General features: G+C 47.1%; 1 protein-coding gene across 1 annotated transcript in view; it reads right to left on the bottom strand.

The window, feature by feature from the left end:
* Positions 1–17,308, bottom strand: part of MATN2 (matrilin 2) — a 199,473-nt gene that overhangs the window by 1,213 nt on the left and 180,952 nt on the right. The window contains exons 15-16 of the mRNA XM_029591768.1: positions 15,896–15,988; positions 2,129–2,227 (exon numbers count right to left, since the gene is read on the bottom strand). Of these exons, the coding sequence (XP_029447628.1) occupies positions 2,129–2,227; positions 15,896–15,988 (192 nt within the window). The remainder of the gene's footprint in view (positions 1–2,128; positions 2,228–15,895; positions 15,989–17,308) is intronic.

Here is a 17,308-nt window from a genome sequence, read left to right as displayed (position 1 = left end):
GTAACTGTACCATTATTGTTGGAACCGAACAGTCTGCAGTTTGGTAAAGGAATTTGAATAAAAATATAATATATATATTCAGTATCTAATGGTTCTCAAACTCCTCTCACTGTATCATCTGCTTACATTGGTGGGCGGATGCAGGCTTACAGAAAAGGTTTTTCTCATTTTCATTCTGATTACCTTTCAAGTCCTTGCTTCATATTTTCTTTTATCCCTGCCCCTCTTGTTTCTTTGAAATCTATTTCTGGACTTACAAGGCAAGCTGCACACACAAAGTCACTTTTTCAGTTAATTCTACACAATCTGCTTTGTTTTTATTTATTCTCCCCCTATAAAAAGACAGGAGCGGGACTGTTTTTCTAGCAGTTTTGCCTTCTCACCATAGGTAGGATTCCAAGTATGCTACACCTCAAGAAGCTATGTCTGCATGCAGAGCAAGCAGTAAAGATTCTGTCATTTTCCTGGAATTGTTTCCCAATATGAAGTAGGTGCAGGGAATGAAATTTATTCTTGTTGTTTGAATGTACACTCAGCAAATAATATCTCCTATTTACCAAATATTTATTAAGTAATACCTTTCCTGCAAGAGCCTTAGGGACTGCTTTGGAATGATTACTAATGCTATCCATGAATGGAATCCAATTGGTTGATGCAGTGTATGTGTTAGCATTTGTGACATCATAATAGCTATGGACCAATCAAATCCAGTGATTATAAAGAAACTGGAACTCTACCAGATATGGCAATTCTCAGGGGTTTAGAGGAGAGCTTAAAAAGTTGCATACTTCTATTTCTGAAATATAGGTTCAATATACTAAATTTACAGTATACCCAAGTAGTGTGTAAAACCTTTTTATGGATTAGGCATACTGACAATCCAAGCAACAACTCACTTCTAAGATGCTTCACAAGAGTTTCTTTGCAGGTTTTACAGCACCTTGAAGGGGTAATTTTCAAAGAGTTATGCAGTGATTATGCACGTAAAATCAACACAGTATATGCATGTAAATAGAATATACATGCAAATATGCTATTTTGGACTTGTGGTGTCATGCATAAATGTTGACGGGGTAAAAAAAGACAATTTAAAGCATTCTGGGGTGGGGTTTGGAAGGGCACACACAAGTTGCTATTTTGTAAGTGATATATGTGCATACATTATTGAACTTGTCCGTATACTTTTATACCTGCTAATTAATTTGCAGAAGTAAAAATGCACTTATCTTTTGTTTGCTGTTTTTGGGTGGGAGGTCTAGAGGAAGTGGTGGTGGTGGTGGTGGTGGGGGGGTTCTAGGTAAACTGGTGGAGGGCTGGAGTGAACTGGTGGGGATGTTGATGAACTGGAGATTCCAAGTATGTGCACAAGTATTTTCATAAGCGAAGTACGCACATACTTTACAAAATAACTACTTCCGCATTTAACTCAGGGTTATTATGTGCACATATTACAATCATTACACATGTAAAATATATGTATGTAGTTTTATAAAATGGTTAATGATGTGATTTCCTGCATTACAAATATGCATTCTGAAACATATATACTTATTTTTTTGTGCAGTGTGCAGTATTTTATAAACTATGCAGCTCCTAGCACACAGTTTGTAAACTACTGCTCTAACTTTAAATGTGCTGACTTGCGCAGGCCACTGAAAATTACTCTCTGAATGTGCAGATGTGATTAGATTTACTTCAACTCTTCTGGATTTGTTTCTACTTGTTTTCTTGTAGCAATCGGAGGTTTGCTTTTGTAATGATCATTGCATCATTATGTCTCCAAAAGGGTTAGGTGGCAGGGTATTAACCCCTCATTTGTGCAGGTTCTCATTCTCAGCTACATGGGCTACTGTATCCTCAATCAATCCAGCAACTGTTTATTTATGTATCACTTTCCCTTGGAAGCTCAAAGTGACTAACAAAAAGACAAAAAAAAAATCCTTACATTTGATCTTAGCTGTAAAGAGGGTGAACATTCATCTTTAGGATTCATATTATTGTAGGCCAAAAATACAAAATCAAACATAAGGCACTAATCCTTAAAACAGCAAAACATTGGGAGAATTTATGAACACAAGGGGTTATTATCAAATGCAGACACATCAATACTCTTTTTAGGAAAGGATATGTTGTTTGGTTAGTCGTCTTACTTCTTCATTTGCATTGTTTTGGGATTCTACAAGGTTTTTACACTTGCAGTGGTCTTCATTTTCTTCCAAAGGCTTTTCTGTAAAGAAATACAATCTTGTGTAAAATACATTTATCCAGCCTTACATGAAACCACTCACACCATTGGGTACCTCTTCATATGATCTGAAGTGATAGAAAGATTAAATTATCAAGTACGCTTTCACTTTTGGAAAACAATCCTACATTATTTTCTCAAGTCAGTTGGCCTTCTAGTTCCATTCCATTTCTGAGGTGTAGCCTAAGGCTGCATAGGCAAATGTACAGTGATATATTTATTTTCTTTATTTGGATTTAGTTACTTGCCTTTCCAAGCCATGCTCAACATGTATTACAATTCATGTACAGTAGATAGATTGCAAGGCTCCTGGGAACCTAAGTTGGTACTTGAGGATTAAATAGTTTACCAAAGGTCACAAGGAACATTAGTGGGAGAAGTGAGATTTGAACCTTGGCTTCTCCATCAACAAGCAAGGCTGAACTACCCATGACATGTGGGTGATGTCATCTGACAGCACCAAATGGACCCTTCTCTCTTAATTCATAGAACTTTTGCTCTACTGAACATGTACGAGACTTCTTGCACAGGAGCTGCCTTTTGAAGTCCCCGGGTGTTACGCCTGTCGGTCGCAGATGGCTGCGACCTCTCATGCTCACCTCTTTTATCCCTGCACCATCAAGTCTGGGAAGAATGGCGGTCTCTGCTAATCCCCGCCAACCTCTCTGGCGTCCCTGGGACTGCGTGCGAACAGCCAACCGCCATCTTGGATCCGGAATTACTTAGGCACGCATGCGCAAGGGCCTCCTTTGTACACGTCATGGCGGGAACCTCAGAGACGTCCCTTCCCGATGACGTCAATCCGCTATTGTATTTAACCTGATTGGCCCTTGCCTTCTACGAGTTAGCAAGGAGTTCCGTCTTGCTGAATCCGCCTCATTCGAGGACTTCCTTTTCCTGACTTTGGTCTTGGCAACTAACGCTCTGAGTACCCGCTCCTTGGCTATCCGCTCCTCAGAGGGACTACCTGCCTGACTGCTACCAGACCTGCTTCTCAGGTCTCTCTTTTTCCTGGAACCATCTCTTGTGAGTACCTCTACTGACTTCTACTACACGAACTGTATTGAGGATTTCCCACGGAGTACCCCGAGCCTTGGGCCACCACCGTCTTTCCTTCAGTAGAGACTATTCAGCTTTTCCTGTGCTGCAGAGTATTGACACACCAACTATGGGAGCCACTTCCGGGTTCCGGCAACTCTACCGGATCTGTATTCCTGAGGTGTCTACAATTATCAGAGGGGATCCCTGGCATACCCCGCTCCGTGGGTCATTACCGGATCTTCTCATCTGTGGCCTCACTCTGGGTATTCCCCATTGCTCAGGACTATACTATTGCATCTCCAGCTCTGTGGACATTAAGTTTTCCTTCCTTCATAATAAAAGTTTTACTTCTAGCTGTGTCCCATGCCACGGACGGTGAGGCTCACAGGGCTCCTCCCTGTGGGAGGAGACACCTCTCATCTCAGCCCAGGGTTCACATTCTTACAAAAACATAACACCAGGCTTTTATTGTCTGAGCTTCAGCTTGGACATATACATTTCTCTCAGTTTTTTTTGCTTGATTATATCTTAGATATTTTTTAGTATTTATCAATATTTTTCTTAGATTGTGATTACTCACTGTCTCATGGCAGCCCCCAAACAGCATTTTACAATGCTATTAAAAAACTAAAAACTGTTGTGGCACCTGTCCGGTCGCCCGCGGCCAGGCCCCCCTACTTCAGTCGGTCTGCGGGCCAAGGGTCCCTCCCGAAGTCGTCTGCCACGCGCGAGTCACGGCGTGCCTTCTGAAGAGGGTCGGGAGACAGCGTCGGGGGAAGCGCGGCAGTCTCCGCTCCTTAAAGGGGAAATGGCGCGAAAACCTGGCCGGCCCTGGAAGCTGACGTCACTAGTCAGGGAGATTTAAACCTTTCCCTGAGCCCAGTAAGACGCCTTTGCAACAGGTTCTGTGCTCCTGCTTTGCTGCTCCTGGATTAGGTATTCATTGTGACTTGGACTGGTTTTGGACTCTCGTTTTTGCTTGCTGCCTGCCCTGGACCTTTGGCTTGTCTTCCTGACCTTCCCGGCTCTTCTGCTGATCGTTTGACCCTGCCTGCTTGCCGCCTGCCTCCGACCCTTGCCTGGACCTGATTCTGCCTGCTTGCCGCCTGCCTCCGACCCTTGCCTGGACCTGATTCTGCCTGCTTGCCGCCTGCCTCCGACCCTTGCCTGGACCTGATTCTGCCTGCTTGCCGCCTGCCACCGACCCTTGCCTGGACCTGATTCTGCCTGCTTGCCGCCTGCCACCGACCCTTGCCTGGACATTGACTCTGCCTGCTTGCCGTCTGCCTTGGACTTTTGCCTGGACATTGTTTCTGCCTGCTTGCCACCGGCCTCGGACCATTGCCTGGATTTGACACCACCTGCCTGCTGCTTGCTTCGGAACTATTGCCCGGACTCAGCCTCTGCTTGCTTGCGGTCTTCCTGGTTGGTCTACCCTGTGAGACGGAGCTCCTGGTTGCTGTCTTCCACCTTCCAGAGACGAGGGCACCTGGGCTGTTCCTGGTGAGTACCATCCTTCGTCTCGGACTAGGGGTCTACGAACATAACAAAAACAAAATAACATACCCTGGAGAGAAATGTCCGGCTCCAAGAAGGCTGCCCTCAGCAGCTTCAAGGATTGCATGTATAGTAAGAAAATGTCTATTATCAATGGCCATCAAATTTGTTACCGATGACTGAGGCCTGACCATGACACTCCTACCTGCTACCATTATGGCTGGATATCACATGGAAACATAGATCGAGAGTCTGGAAGATGGGAGAGCTGTATAAATCTCTAAAGAGCCACAGTTGCTCCTCCTGGAGCACAGCCTCTTCTAGGACCCCAGGTGCAGAGTTGAGTAAGAGCTTCTTGAGCAGGCCTTCCCCTTCACTGGAGCAGGCTTTGGGCCCCTCCACCTTATCACGATTGAGCATATAGTGAAAATGCTGTGCTCAGGCATCCATAAACCCCTCATGGGCACTGCAGGACTCCGGGAAGACTAAGAAGAAGAAGCATTACTGCTCAGAGCCAATGGCACCATCAGCACTGATAAAACAGCACCAAGCCTCAGTGCCAGTGGCACTATAAATGCATGGAGCCTTGACCCTGTCGATGCATGACTCACTGATACATAATCCCCAGCACCATTGATGCATTGAGCCCTGACACCATTAGTGCATTGAGCTTCTACACTGTCAACACATTTGATGCCTCAGTCTCTGAGCACAGTCTGATGCCATTGAAACACCGAGCCTCAGCGCTACCAACACAGTTATAACTTAAATCGCCAATCTCTTTGGTAGATTCAGGGAGGATTGGAAGTATGGAGGGAGATATGCTCTATTTACTCCTCTTTTCTTAAAGGCTATTTCCTCATCAAGGCTTCTGGAACAAGGTCTTCATAGAAATATAGAAACTTAGAAATGACGGCAGAAAAGGACCAAATGGTCCATCCAGTCTGCCCAGCAAACTTATGGTAGTATCTACTGCTCCATACAAGTCACTGTCCAATTCCCTATTACCTCTTGCCGTTGAAGCAGAGAGCAATGTTGAAGTTGCATCAAAAGTATCAGGCTTATTGGTTAAGGGTAGTAACTACCGCATCAGCAAGTTAACCCCATGATTGTTTTCTCAGACTGTACAATTCAATATTCTTGTTGGTTGCTGTCTGAATCTAATTCCCCTTTTAATCTTTTCCCCTGCTGTTGAAGCAGAGAGCAATGATAGAGTTTCATCAACAGTATGAAGGCTTATTGGTTAAGGGTAGTAACCGCCACACCAGCAAGTTACCCCTATGCACTCTTTTCTTCATTCCCATCCTCTAGCCTTTAAGGATCCACAATGTTTATCCCATGACCCTTTGAAATCTTTTACTGTTTTTGTCTTCACCACCTCCTCCGGAAGGGCATTCCAGGCATCCACCACCCTCTCTATGAAGAAATATTTCCTGACATTGATTTTGAGTCTTCCTCCCTGGAGTTTCATTTCATGACCTCTAGTTCTACTGATTTCTTTCCAACGGAAAAGGTTTGTTGTTGATTGTGCATCATTAAAACCTTTCAGTTATCTGAAGATCTGTATCATATCTCCCCTGCACCTCCTCTCCTCCAGTATATACATATTTAGGTCCTTCAACCTCATAAGTCATTTGATGAAGACCCCCCCCCCCCCCCCCCATTTTGGTTGCCCTTCTCTGGACCACCTCCATCCTGTCTCTGTCCCTTTTGAGATACGGTCTCCAGAACTGAACATAGTACTCCAGGTGGGGCCTCACCAAGGACCTATACAAGGGGATTATCACCTCCTTTTTCTTACTGATTATTCCTCTCTCGATGCAGCCCAGCATTCTTCTGGCTTTAGCTATCGCCTGGTTACATTGCTTCACTGTCTTCAGATCGCTAGATACCATCACCCCAAGGTCTCTCTCTTGCTCCGTGCACAACAGCCCTTCCCTCTCCATCATATACAGCTGTTTTGAATTATCATACTCCAGATGCATGACTCAGCACTTCTTGACATTGATTCCCAGCTGCCATATCTTCATCCACTGTTCAAGCTTCCTTAAATCACATCTCATTCTCTCTACTCCTTCTGGCATATCCACTCTGTTCCAGTTCTTAGTATCGTCCACAAACAGACAAACTTTACCTTCTATCCCTTCCGCAATGTCACTCACAAAGTTATTGAACAGAACCGGTCCCAACCCCGATCCTTGTGGCACTCCACTTAACACAGTTCTCTCTTCAAAATAGGTTCCTTTTACCATCACACGCTGTCTTCTATCCATCAACCAGTTGTAATCCACGTCACCACCTTGGCGCTCACTCCCAAGCTAATCATTATATTCATGATTCTTCTATGTGGGACCGTATTAAAAGCTTTACTAAAATCCAAGTAAATCAAATCAAGTGCTCTTCCCTGATCCAGTTCTCTAGTTACCCAATCAAAAAAAATCAATCAGATTCGTCTGGCAGGACCTTCCCCTGGTGAATCCATGCTGCTTAGGTTTGAGAAACCCACCAGATTGTAGATAGTTAACTATCCTTTCCTTCAGCAGAGTTTCCATTAATTTTCCCACCACAGAGGTGAGGCTAACCGGCCTGTAGTTTCCAGCCTCCTCTCTGCTCCCACTCTTGTGAAGCAGGACCACCACCGCTCTTTTCCAGTCTTGGAGTACTACTCCCGTTTCCAAGGATCTATTGAACAGGTCCTTCAGTGGAACTGCCAGCACATCTCTGAGCTCCCTCAGTATCCTAGGATGTACCTCATCTGGCCCCATGACCTTGTCCACTTTCAGTTTTCCTAGCTTTTCCCATGCATTCTCTTCTGTAAACGGAGTTTTGTCTACTCCACCTCCATCCCGTCTTTTAGCTAGAGATGCTCCTTCTCCAGGATCTTCTTTAGTGAACACTGAACTGAAGTATTTGTTTAGTATTTTGGCCATTTGTTTGTCTCTGTCCACACATCGACCTTTGTCACCTTTCAATTTTACTATACCACTTCGGACCTTTCTCCTTTCTCGGATATATCTGAAAAATAGACATGTGAATCGTTTTTTGACGATTTAAAATATCGTCCGATATATTTTAAATCGTCAAAAATCGTTAGAGCCGCGATACAATAACAATTCCCCCGATTTATCGTCAAAAAATCGTAAATCGGGGGAAGGGGGAGGGGAAGGGGGAGGGCGGGAAAACCGGCACACTAAAACAACCCTAAAACTCACCCGACCCTTTAAAATAAATCCCCCACCCTCCCGAACCCCCCCAAAATGCCTTAAATTACCTGGGGTCCAGAGGAAGGGTCCCGGTGTGATCTTTTACTCTCGGACCTCAGACCTCCGTGCGTTGTAGAAACAAAATGGTGCCGGCGCTACCTTTGACCTGTCATATGACAGGCCGGCGCCATTTTGTTTTTTTGTCCCCCGACGTCAGGAGCGTAGGAGATCGCTCCCGGACCCCTGCTGGACCCCCAGGGACTTTTGGCCAGCTTGGGGGGGCCTCCTGACCCCCACAAGACTTGCCAAAAGTCCAGCGGGGGTCCGGAACGACCTCCTGCATTCGAATCGTGTTGCCGAATGGCCGGCGCCATTTTGCGCAAAATGGCGCCGGCCGTACGGCAACACGAATCGACTGCAGGAGGTCGTTCCGGACCCCCGCTGGACTTTTGGCAAGTCTTGTGGGGGTCAGGAGGCCCCCCCCAAGCTGGCCAAAAGTCCCTGGGGGTCCAGCGGGGGTCCGGGAGCGATCTCCTACGCTCCTGACGTCGGGGGACAAAAAAACAAAATGGCGCCGGCGCCATTTTGTTTCTACAACGCACGGAGGTCCGAGGTCCGAGAGTAAAAGATCACACCGGGACCCTTCCTCTGGACCCCAGGTAATTTAAGGCATTTTGGGGGGGTTCGGAAGGGTGGGGGATTTATTTTAAAGGGTCGGGGTGGGTTTTAGGGTTGTTTTAGTGTGCCGGTTTTCCTGCCCTCCCCCCCACTGGACCCCAGGTAATTTAAGGCATTTTGGGGGGGTTCGGGAGGGTGGGGGGATTTATTTTAAAGGGTCGGGGTGGGTTTTAGGGATGTTTTAGTGTGCCGGTTTTCGATTTACACGATTTACACGATATTTAAAAAAACCCAAACTGCGACGATCCGATTCCCTCCCCCTCCCAGCCGAAATCGATCGTTAAGACGATCGATCACACGATTCACATCTCTACTGAAAAATGTTTTATCACCTCTCTTTACCTCTTTGGCAGTCCTTTCTTCTGCCTGACGCTTAGCTTTCTTTATTTCTTTCTTTACCTCCCTCAGTTTTGCCAGATATTCTTCCCAGATATTCTTCATTTTTGGATCCTTTATATTTCTTGAATACTGTTCTTTTTGCTTTTATTTTATCAGCCACCTTCTTTGAGAACCAGATCGTTTTTTTATTTCTCTTACTTTGTTTACTTTTCTAACATAGATTTGCTGCCTTTCCAATTGCTCCTTTTAGTTTGGCCCATGTTGTTCCACCTCTCCCATTTTCTCCCAGTCTTCTAGTTCTACCTCCAGTTACGTCCCCACTGCAACAAAGTCAGTATTTTTGAAATTTTGTTTGACTTCTCTGTATCCTATTTGCGATATCAAACCATATCATTTGATGATCACTGTGCTGAAGTGGGAATCCACCCAGACATTAGAGACATTTTCCCCATTAGTGAGCACTAAGTTGAGTATCACCTCCTCCCTCATAAGTTCCATTACCATTTGTTTGAACAGATCCCTTTGCAGGGCATCCACTATCTCTCTACTTCTGGTAGATACCACTAAAGGGATTCTCCAGTCTATGTTCGGCAGATTAAAATCCCAAAAATCAACACTTCTCTCTTCTTTCCCACTTTTTAGATGTCTTCGACCGGATCTTTGACTAGTTCTTCCAACTGAGTCAGAGGCCTGTAAACCACTCCAGTAACAATGGATGCACCATCCTCTTTTTTTAGGATGGCCCATAATGCTTCTTCTTTACCCCTTATTCCATTCAGTTCAGTTGCTTGGATATTGTTTTTGACATAAAAAACTTATAGAAACATAGAAACATAGAAATGACGGCAGAAGAAGACCAAACGGCCCATCCAGTCTGCCCAGCAAGCTTCACATTTTTTTCTCATACTTATCTGTTTCTCTTAGCTCTTTGGTTCTATTTCCCTTCCACCCCCACCATTAATGTAGAGAGCAGTGATGGAGCTGCAACCAAGTGAAATATCAAGCTTGACCTCTCTGTCCTTCTTTTACAAGTTATAGCCTAGTATGTGTTGCGCACAGAGTGGACCCTTGGCCTGGTGCAGGGTTGGTATGGCCCTCCGGTCAGACCTGGAGAGCGCCTGCCACCAGGAGGCGGAGTGCAGCAGAAGATGGTCTGAAGTGGGCCTCACAGGATCTCGGAAGAGACAGTTCAGAGGAGTGCCCACTATACAAGTGTGCGCGGTCATCATCCGAGGAGAAAGGCCGGAGGTCGTGAGAGGCCATAAAGGAGAGTCCAATGAATAGCAAGGGTCAAGAGCCAGAGATCAGTCCAGAATAGTTAGCCAAGGCAAAGGTCGGTTACCAGAGGTCAGTCCGGGGAGTCAGGTCACAAGCAGAGGTCAGGTCAGGCAGCAATCCAACATGGTCCATAGGCAGGCAATGGTCAGTACCGAGAGATCAGTCCAGGGGTACTACCAAGGAAGACATGGAACAGGAACAAGGAACACCGGAACAGGAGATGATGGGATAGAAGACACTTGGAACAGGAGACACAAGTGTGATGACCTGATGAGGATGCTCGGAAAAAGGTCCTGCTGGACTGGTGTCCCCACAACTTGGAAAGGAGTCAACGGACAGAACGGTACTCCGGGAATGGTCAGTAGAGAAGACCATTCAGGGCAAGCAGCAGTCAAGCAGGAATGACCCATGTCCTAGGAGGAACGAACTGATTCCAAGGCAAAGTGGAAGTGGCAACTGAGCCCTTTTGTATTTATATCTCTATAGGAGGCCTACCTACTAACTCAAGGTGAGGTTTAAGTAGTAGTGTAGGGGTTAGGGGCCACTTTAACATGCAGAGTGAGACGTACGAACAGAACAGTACACTCTTGTGAAGATTTGATGTCTTTCGGAGTGAGGAAACTCACACAAAGATGAGATTTGTACAATGTTCTCTCAACCTAGCTTGATGGACTCTCTACCTGGGTAACATCTCTCTCTCTAATGGTTGCAGGTAGGAAATGCAATAATTGTGGTATTACCGCAAAGTGAGAAAAAGTTAACCGCCTTTGCAGTAATACCTATGCAAAGCGCTAAGATAACCTATTTATCACAATGTGCACTATTATCATAAAACACGCCCCTCTTCCTATCGCATGCAATAGTTTGATGAGTCTAGCCCTAAATTCTAGCCGGCTAAAAAGTTAGGTGGCTAGAATTTAGCCGGATAAGTTAGGGGTGGTCCAGGGGCATAACTGGGAAGAGGTGAGTTAGCCAGCTAAGTTAACTGGCTAACTCTGTCTGGTCGAGTTAAAGAGCTGCCCTAAAGTTAGCTGGCTATTTTCAATAGTGTGGCTGCACTGTTGAATATGCCTCCAAAGTTAGCCGGATAAGTTTATCCGGCTAACTTTGCTAGCCAGACTGTGTCTGAATATAGATCGCCACATATATAAAACAGAAAAGATATATATATATATATGTTAGGGATGTGAATCGTTTTAGGACGATTAAAATTATCGTCCGATAATTTTAATATCGTCTTAAACCGTTATGGAACACAATACAATAGAGATTCTAACGATTTATCGTTATAAATCGTTAGAATCGTGAGCCGGCACACTAAAACCCCCTAAAACCCACCCCCGACCCTTTAAATTAAATCCCCCACCCTCCCGAACCCCCCCCAAATGAGTTAAATAACCTGCGGGTCCAGCGGCGGTCCGGAACGGCAGCGGTCCGGAACGGGCTCCTGCTCCTGAATCTTGTTGTCTTCAGCCGGCGCCATTTTCCAAAATGGCGCCGAAAAATGGCGGCGGCCATAGACGAACACGATTGGACGGCAGGAGGTCCTTCCGGACCCCCGCTGGACTTTTGGCAAGTCTCGTGGGGGTCAGGAGGCCCCCCACAAGCTGGCCAAAAGTTCCTGGAGGTCCAGCGGGGGTCAGGGAGCGATTTCCCGCCGCGAATCGTTTTCGTACGGAAAATGGCGCCGGCAGGAGATCGACTGCAGGAGGTTGTTCAGCGAGGCGCCGGAACCCTCGCTGAACGACCTCCTGCAGTCGATCTCCTGCCGGCGCCATTTTCCGTACGAAAACGATTCGCGGCGGGAAATCGCTCCCTGACCCCCGCTGGACCTCCAGGAACTTTTGGCCAGCTTGTGGGGGGCCTCCTGACCCCCACGAGACTTGCCAAAAGTCCAGCGGGGGTCCGGAAGGACCTCCTGCCGTCCAATCGTGTTCGTCTATGGCCGCCGCCATTTTTCGGCGCCATTTTGGAAAATGGCGCCGGCTGAAGACAACAAGATTCAGGAGCAGGAGCCCGTTCCGGACCGCTGCCGTTCCGGACCGCCGCTGGACCCGCAGGTTATTTAACTCATTTGGGGGGGGTTCGGGAGGGTGGGGGATTTAATTTAAAGGGTCGGGGGTGGGTTTTAGGGGGTTTTAATGTGCCGGTTTTGCGATTTTTAGATTTTTCACGATTTTTCACGATTTTTCACGATATTTTACCCCCCCAAACGGCAACAATACGATTCCCTCCCCCTCCCAGCCGAAATCGATCGTTAAGATGATCGAGGACACGATTCACATCCCTAATATATGTATACCGGGTTCATTTCATCAGGGCACATTCCCACCTTCACAATCTTCATATATATATCTATCTCTTAGCTATTTTATGAACTGAAGGGACCCTGCACGACGTCTATGATGTGGGCCGGCACACACATGATTAGAGAATATGCTAAAAGCTTCTAGAAGTTTTAAAGAAATCTTTAGTCAGCTTCTGTCTGATAGTGTCACCCCCACCTGTGAAATTACCTAATTCGGAAAAAACGATTGCACATGCCTACTCTCTGCTGCTGCTGGTAGTATCCACTTTGTGCTAGCAGCAGAAGAGTAGCAATTACAGAGAGCCCCTAGCATCATCAGTGACTGCTTTGCTGCTGCTAGCACAAGATGGATGCCTCTGGAAGCAGTTAAGAGACCTCTTCAAAATAAATTGACACATAATTATATATTGCTTAGCCAGAGTGGTGCTTTCACCTGTCTTCAAAATAAAGTTTCCGTGCCTTTGTGCACAGAGTTTCCTTCTAGGTTTTAGCATACTGTATCAGACTCCAGCCATCAATTAGGGAGTATCTGGAGCAAGTTAACTTTAGAGTACTATGTAAGGGTTTTTCTACTTTTCCATTTTGCACCTTTGTGTACCCCTTACGTTATGGAGTCTAAAGAATAAACCTGCAAGAGATCTGTCTGATGGGTTCCCTAGACCAGTAATTCCCAGCCTTTTTTGTTTTGTGGTACACCCAGCACAGGGTTCATTTTGTTGCACAGGAGGTGGACCCTTGAGCCAAGGTGGGGTTGACGCTACCCGCAGGGCAAGCCCTACGGGTCCCCACCGTCAGTAGGCAGAGCTGGCTGACTGACGAAGGCCGGCTGGAGCTTTGCCAATACCAGCCCTCATTCCCCGCAGGTTGCGCTCTTGGGTACCGGGGCTGGCTGGAGTTAGGTGGGCCTCCGTCCGAGGTCTTCTTATGGATGAGGAGGAGGTCAGCCAGGGACCAGCAGTGGTCAGAGTAGAAGGTCAGATCTGGATGAGGCAGAATCCCAGAGACCTGGGCGCCAAATGGAACAAGAGGCAGGAGGCGCCCGAGTAAGAACAGGCCAAAGCCTGAGAGGCCAAGTCCAGAATAAGTATAGCAGAGGCATCGCTGAATAGGCTGGAGTCAGGGCAGGCAGCATGTGAGGTAGAATGGTAAGGCAAGGCAGTGGTCAGGTCCGGGAGATAATCAATAGTGTAGTCAGGCAAGGCAGAGGTCGAGTCCGGGAGATGATCAGTAGCGTGGTCAGGCAAAGCAGAAGTTGGGTCCAGGAGATGATCAGTAGTGTGGTCAGGCAAAGCAGAGGTCAGGTCCAGGAGATGATCGGTGCGTGGACAGGCAAAGCAGAGGTCGTGTCCAGGAGATGATCAGTAGCGTGGTTAGGCAAAGCAGAGGTCGGGTCCTGGAGTCAATCCATAGAATAAGTAGAGTAACACAGGACCCAGGTATAAGGAAGAATATCAGGACCAGGATCAAGAACACAGACAAGACAGGAACCAGGAATACGAAGGAATCACCAGAGGAGGCAACGAGGTACACGACCAGCGTGGAGACCTGTTGCAAAGGCAACTAACTGCGGCTGGGCCCAGCCTTCTATATTGGGATCCAGTGATGTCATCGTACAGGGCCACGGGTTAGTTTTCCGCCGTGACCCCTTGAAAGGAAGAGGAGATGCGCATGTGTGCGCCTAGGGAAGGGTGCGGCGCAGCGCAGGACGGCTGCGTCTCCCCGCAGACCATGCTGGGATGCCCGCCGTGGAGCATGGACGTCTGTTGCGGAATCAGGAGCTATGGGGGTGGCCCTAGGTCGAAGGCGGCGGTCCATGGCCGCAAGGGAAATGGAGCCAGATACTGGAACAGGCAAATGAGGGTAAGAGGGCCTGGCTACGGGCCTGCCGTGGCCGGCACACGCAAAACATTTCATTGTGGCACACCAGCACCTTCACAATCATCATCTTCCTTGTCATCCCACCTCTGGCTTCATCACCTTCCCCCTCCCTCTACCCCTTGCTATCATCATCATCCCCTCCTTTCCTTTTCCTTTTCCTCTACCTCTAACACCATCACCATCACCTTCTCTTCTCTTCCTTCAATCCTCTAGAATCATCATCACCTTATCCTCCCTTCCCCACCACCCTGGCATCATCACCTTCCTTTTCCTCTCCTCCCACACTCCCTGGCATCATCACCTTCTCTTCCTTTCCCCTGACATCATCACTTTTCCCTTCTCTCTCCCCCCCACACCATGGCATCACCTCCTTCCCTCTCCATCCACCCATATGGCACCACCACCATCTCCTCTTCTCTTTTTCCTGACATCAGCTTGTTTACTTCCCTCTTCCCCAATCCCTTTCCCTCCATCCACTGGCATTATCACCGCTTTTTCTTCTTTCTCCCTCCACCCCCTGGCAACATCATCACTTTCTTTTCCCTCTCCCCTGGCATCATTACCACCTTCCCTCCCCTTCAACCCCTCTCCCTCCATCCCCTGGCATCATCACCACCACCTTCTCCCTCCACTCACCTGATATCACCACTTTCTCTTGTTCACCCTTCTGGCACCATCATCACCTCCTCCTCCTCTTCCCTCTCCCCCGGCATCATCATCTTCTTCCCTTCTCTTTCCCTACACCCCTGGCATTACCACATTCTCCCACCACCCCCACTTTCTCTTCCCTTCCCTCCACCCGTCTGGCACCATCATCATCAAAATCTTCCCTCTCCCCTGGCATTATTGCCTTCTTCCCTTCCTTTTCCTTCTGCCCTTCTGGTATATCATCACCTTCCTTGTCCAGCCACCCAGCCCCTCTAGCCCTTGCATCATCATCTTCCCTCTTCTCCAACCCCTGCCATCATTACCATCCCTCCCCTCACCTCCTTGGCATCATCACCTTCCCTTCCCTCTCCCCCACACCCTGTGCCACATTGATCTTTCCCTCCCCCTACACCCCTTGGCACATTTAGCACCCCCCGGAGCCAGCACAAGTCTGAGCAGCACTACCTGGTGCTGCTGCTGTTTCCTCCTCTGTTGGCTTGCCTCTGCAATAGTAACAGCACGAGACCAGCGTGACTTGCAAGAGAAAGCTAGCAGAGAAGGAAGCAGCAGCAGCAGATAGGCGCTGCTCTAGGACACCCTCTGTTGTCAGGAGGACATCCCGCAGGCCAGGAAAGGAGAAGAATGGAAGACTGCCGGGTGCCTCATCTTCTCATACCTGGCTCTTCTCGTAGCACAGCTGCAAGTCAGCCACAACACAGAGGTGTGCTGCGGTACACTGACTGGGAAACACTGCTCTAAAATGAGCTACAAAAGACTCACCTGCAACCCAAGGTCTGAACCGTACTGTGGGTATGGAACAAGAAAATGGAAGTGGGGCACCTCTGCTGGATGACTTAGATTCTGTAAGAAAAGCTGGAAATGGGAGAATCAAGCTATAAAATGCTTACAAGCTTTATTTATATGTTTTGATTTCATATTCCGCCTCTCAGCCACTTCAAAGCAGATTGCATTCAGATATTGTACACATTTCCCTGTCCCCAGAAGCCACACAATCTAAGTTTTGTACCTTTAGGATTTATGGCTCAGTGCCATTGGTGGGCACTGCCATACAGGAGATCTGAGTTTGATTACCAAACCTGGATTCTCCTTGGGCTGGCTGGAGGTATTGCAGAGGAAGTGTTCCCAGCCCCTGGGCAGACACTCTTAAATCATTGCATGATACTGACATATATTAGCCAAACTTGGTGGTTCATGGGTTAGGTTATGGAGTGAGTCGTGATCTGTGGTCACTGGCCAAGTGTAGTTGGTGCAGTGACTGGACTGGATGAGAGAAGGAAGAGCATTAAAAATGAGAATCCCCCCCCCCCCCCCCCACTATGTTGTGAATAAAAGCTTATGGCACTATAACATGAAAAGAAGTTGGTTCTGATTGAAGTGCAAACCTAAGCAAAACGAAACTGCTCAGGAAGAACTCTGCTCAGAAACTCTCCTGCCCAGTTCCACATTAAAAAAATTCCAGCTCAGCGGCTTAGCAATGCGCCAATTTGCAGAAGACCCAGTTTCTGCTCTCCAGAACAGCTGACCAATGCTGGGAATACTGCAGAGGCAGCAGGGAGTCTCAGCCCTTCCTCCTCAGAGATACATGCCAGCTAGGCTGTGGGTGCACGTGCTCCAGGTTCCTGCAATGGCAGGGCGAGATTGCTTATAAAATAGATGGAAAAGCTCCTGATAGCTGCAAAAGAAGGCTCATGGTGCTGTAGCATAGTAGAGGCTGCTTCCCAGTGAGCTAAAAGCCCAAAGGAGCAGGAGGAAACTGCTGGGTCCCCTCCAAAATTTCCATTACTACAATTTGGTGCTATATAATCACTGTACCCATGCAAATTATTATAACTCAATGCTAAAGAGAGGAAACGTCCCAAGTTTTGGTTTATGACTATTTTTCTGTATTTATTCATTGCAAGAATATGGCTTATTAAATTAAAAAAGACCGAGTAATGCTTTTTAGATCTGTTCAAATTTTAAGAAACATGAGAAGATTTTTTAAATATATTTACGATTTAAATAAGGTAGTGATTGATTATAGTATCTTCTTAACAACCAAAGCATGAGGTGAGTGAATGAAAGATTTTTTTTTTTGACTTGGGACTCTCTTCCTAACTCTTTGGCTTTCAGCTCAGTTGGAATCAGCCTCTGTTGGGCTGCAGCACCATGACATTTCATTTACACCTAGCC

This window comes from Rhinatrema bivittatum, chromosome 2 (assembly GCF_901001135.1).
Source record: "Rhinatrema bivittatum chromosome 2, aRhiBiv1.1, whole genome shotgun sequence".
In the NCBI taxonomy this organism is placed as follows: domain Eukaryota; kingdom Metazoa; phylum Chordata; class Amphibia; order Gymnophiona; family Rhinatrematidae; genus Rhinatrema; species Rhinatrema bivittatum.
Note: the sequence above shows the minus strand (reverse complement) of the source record. Positions and strands in the feature narration are given on the sequence as shown.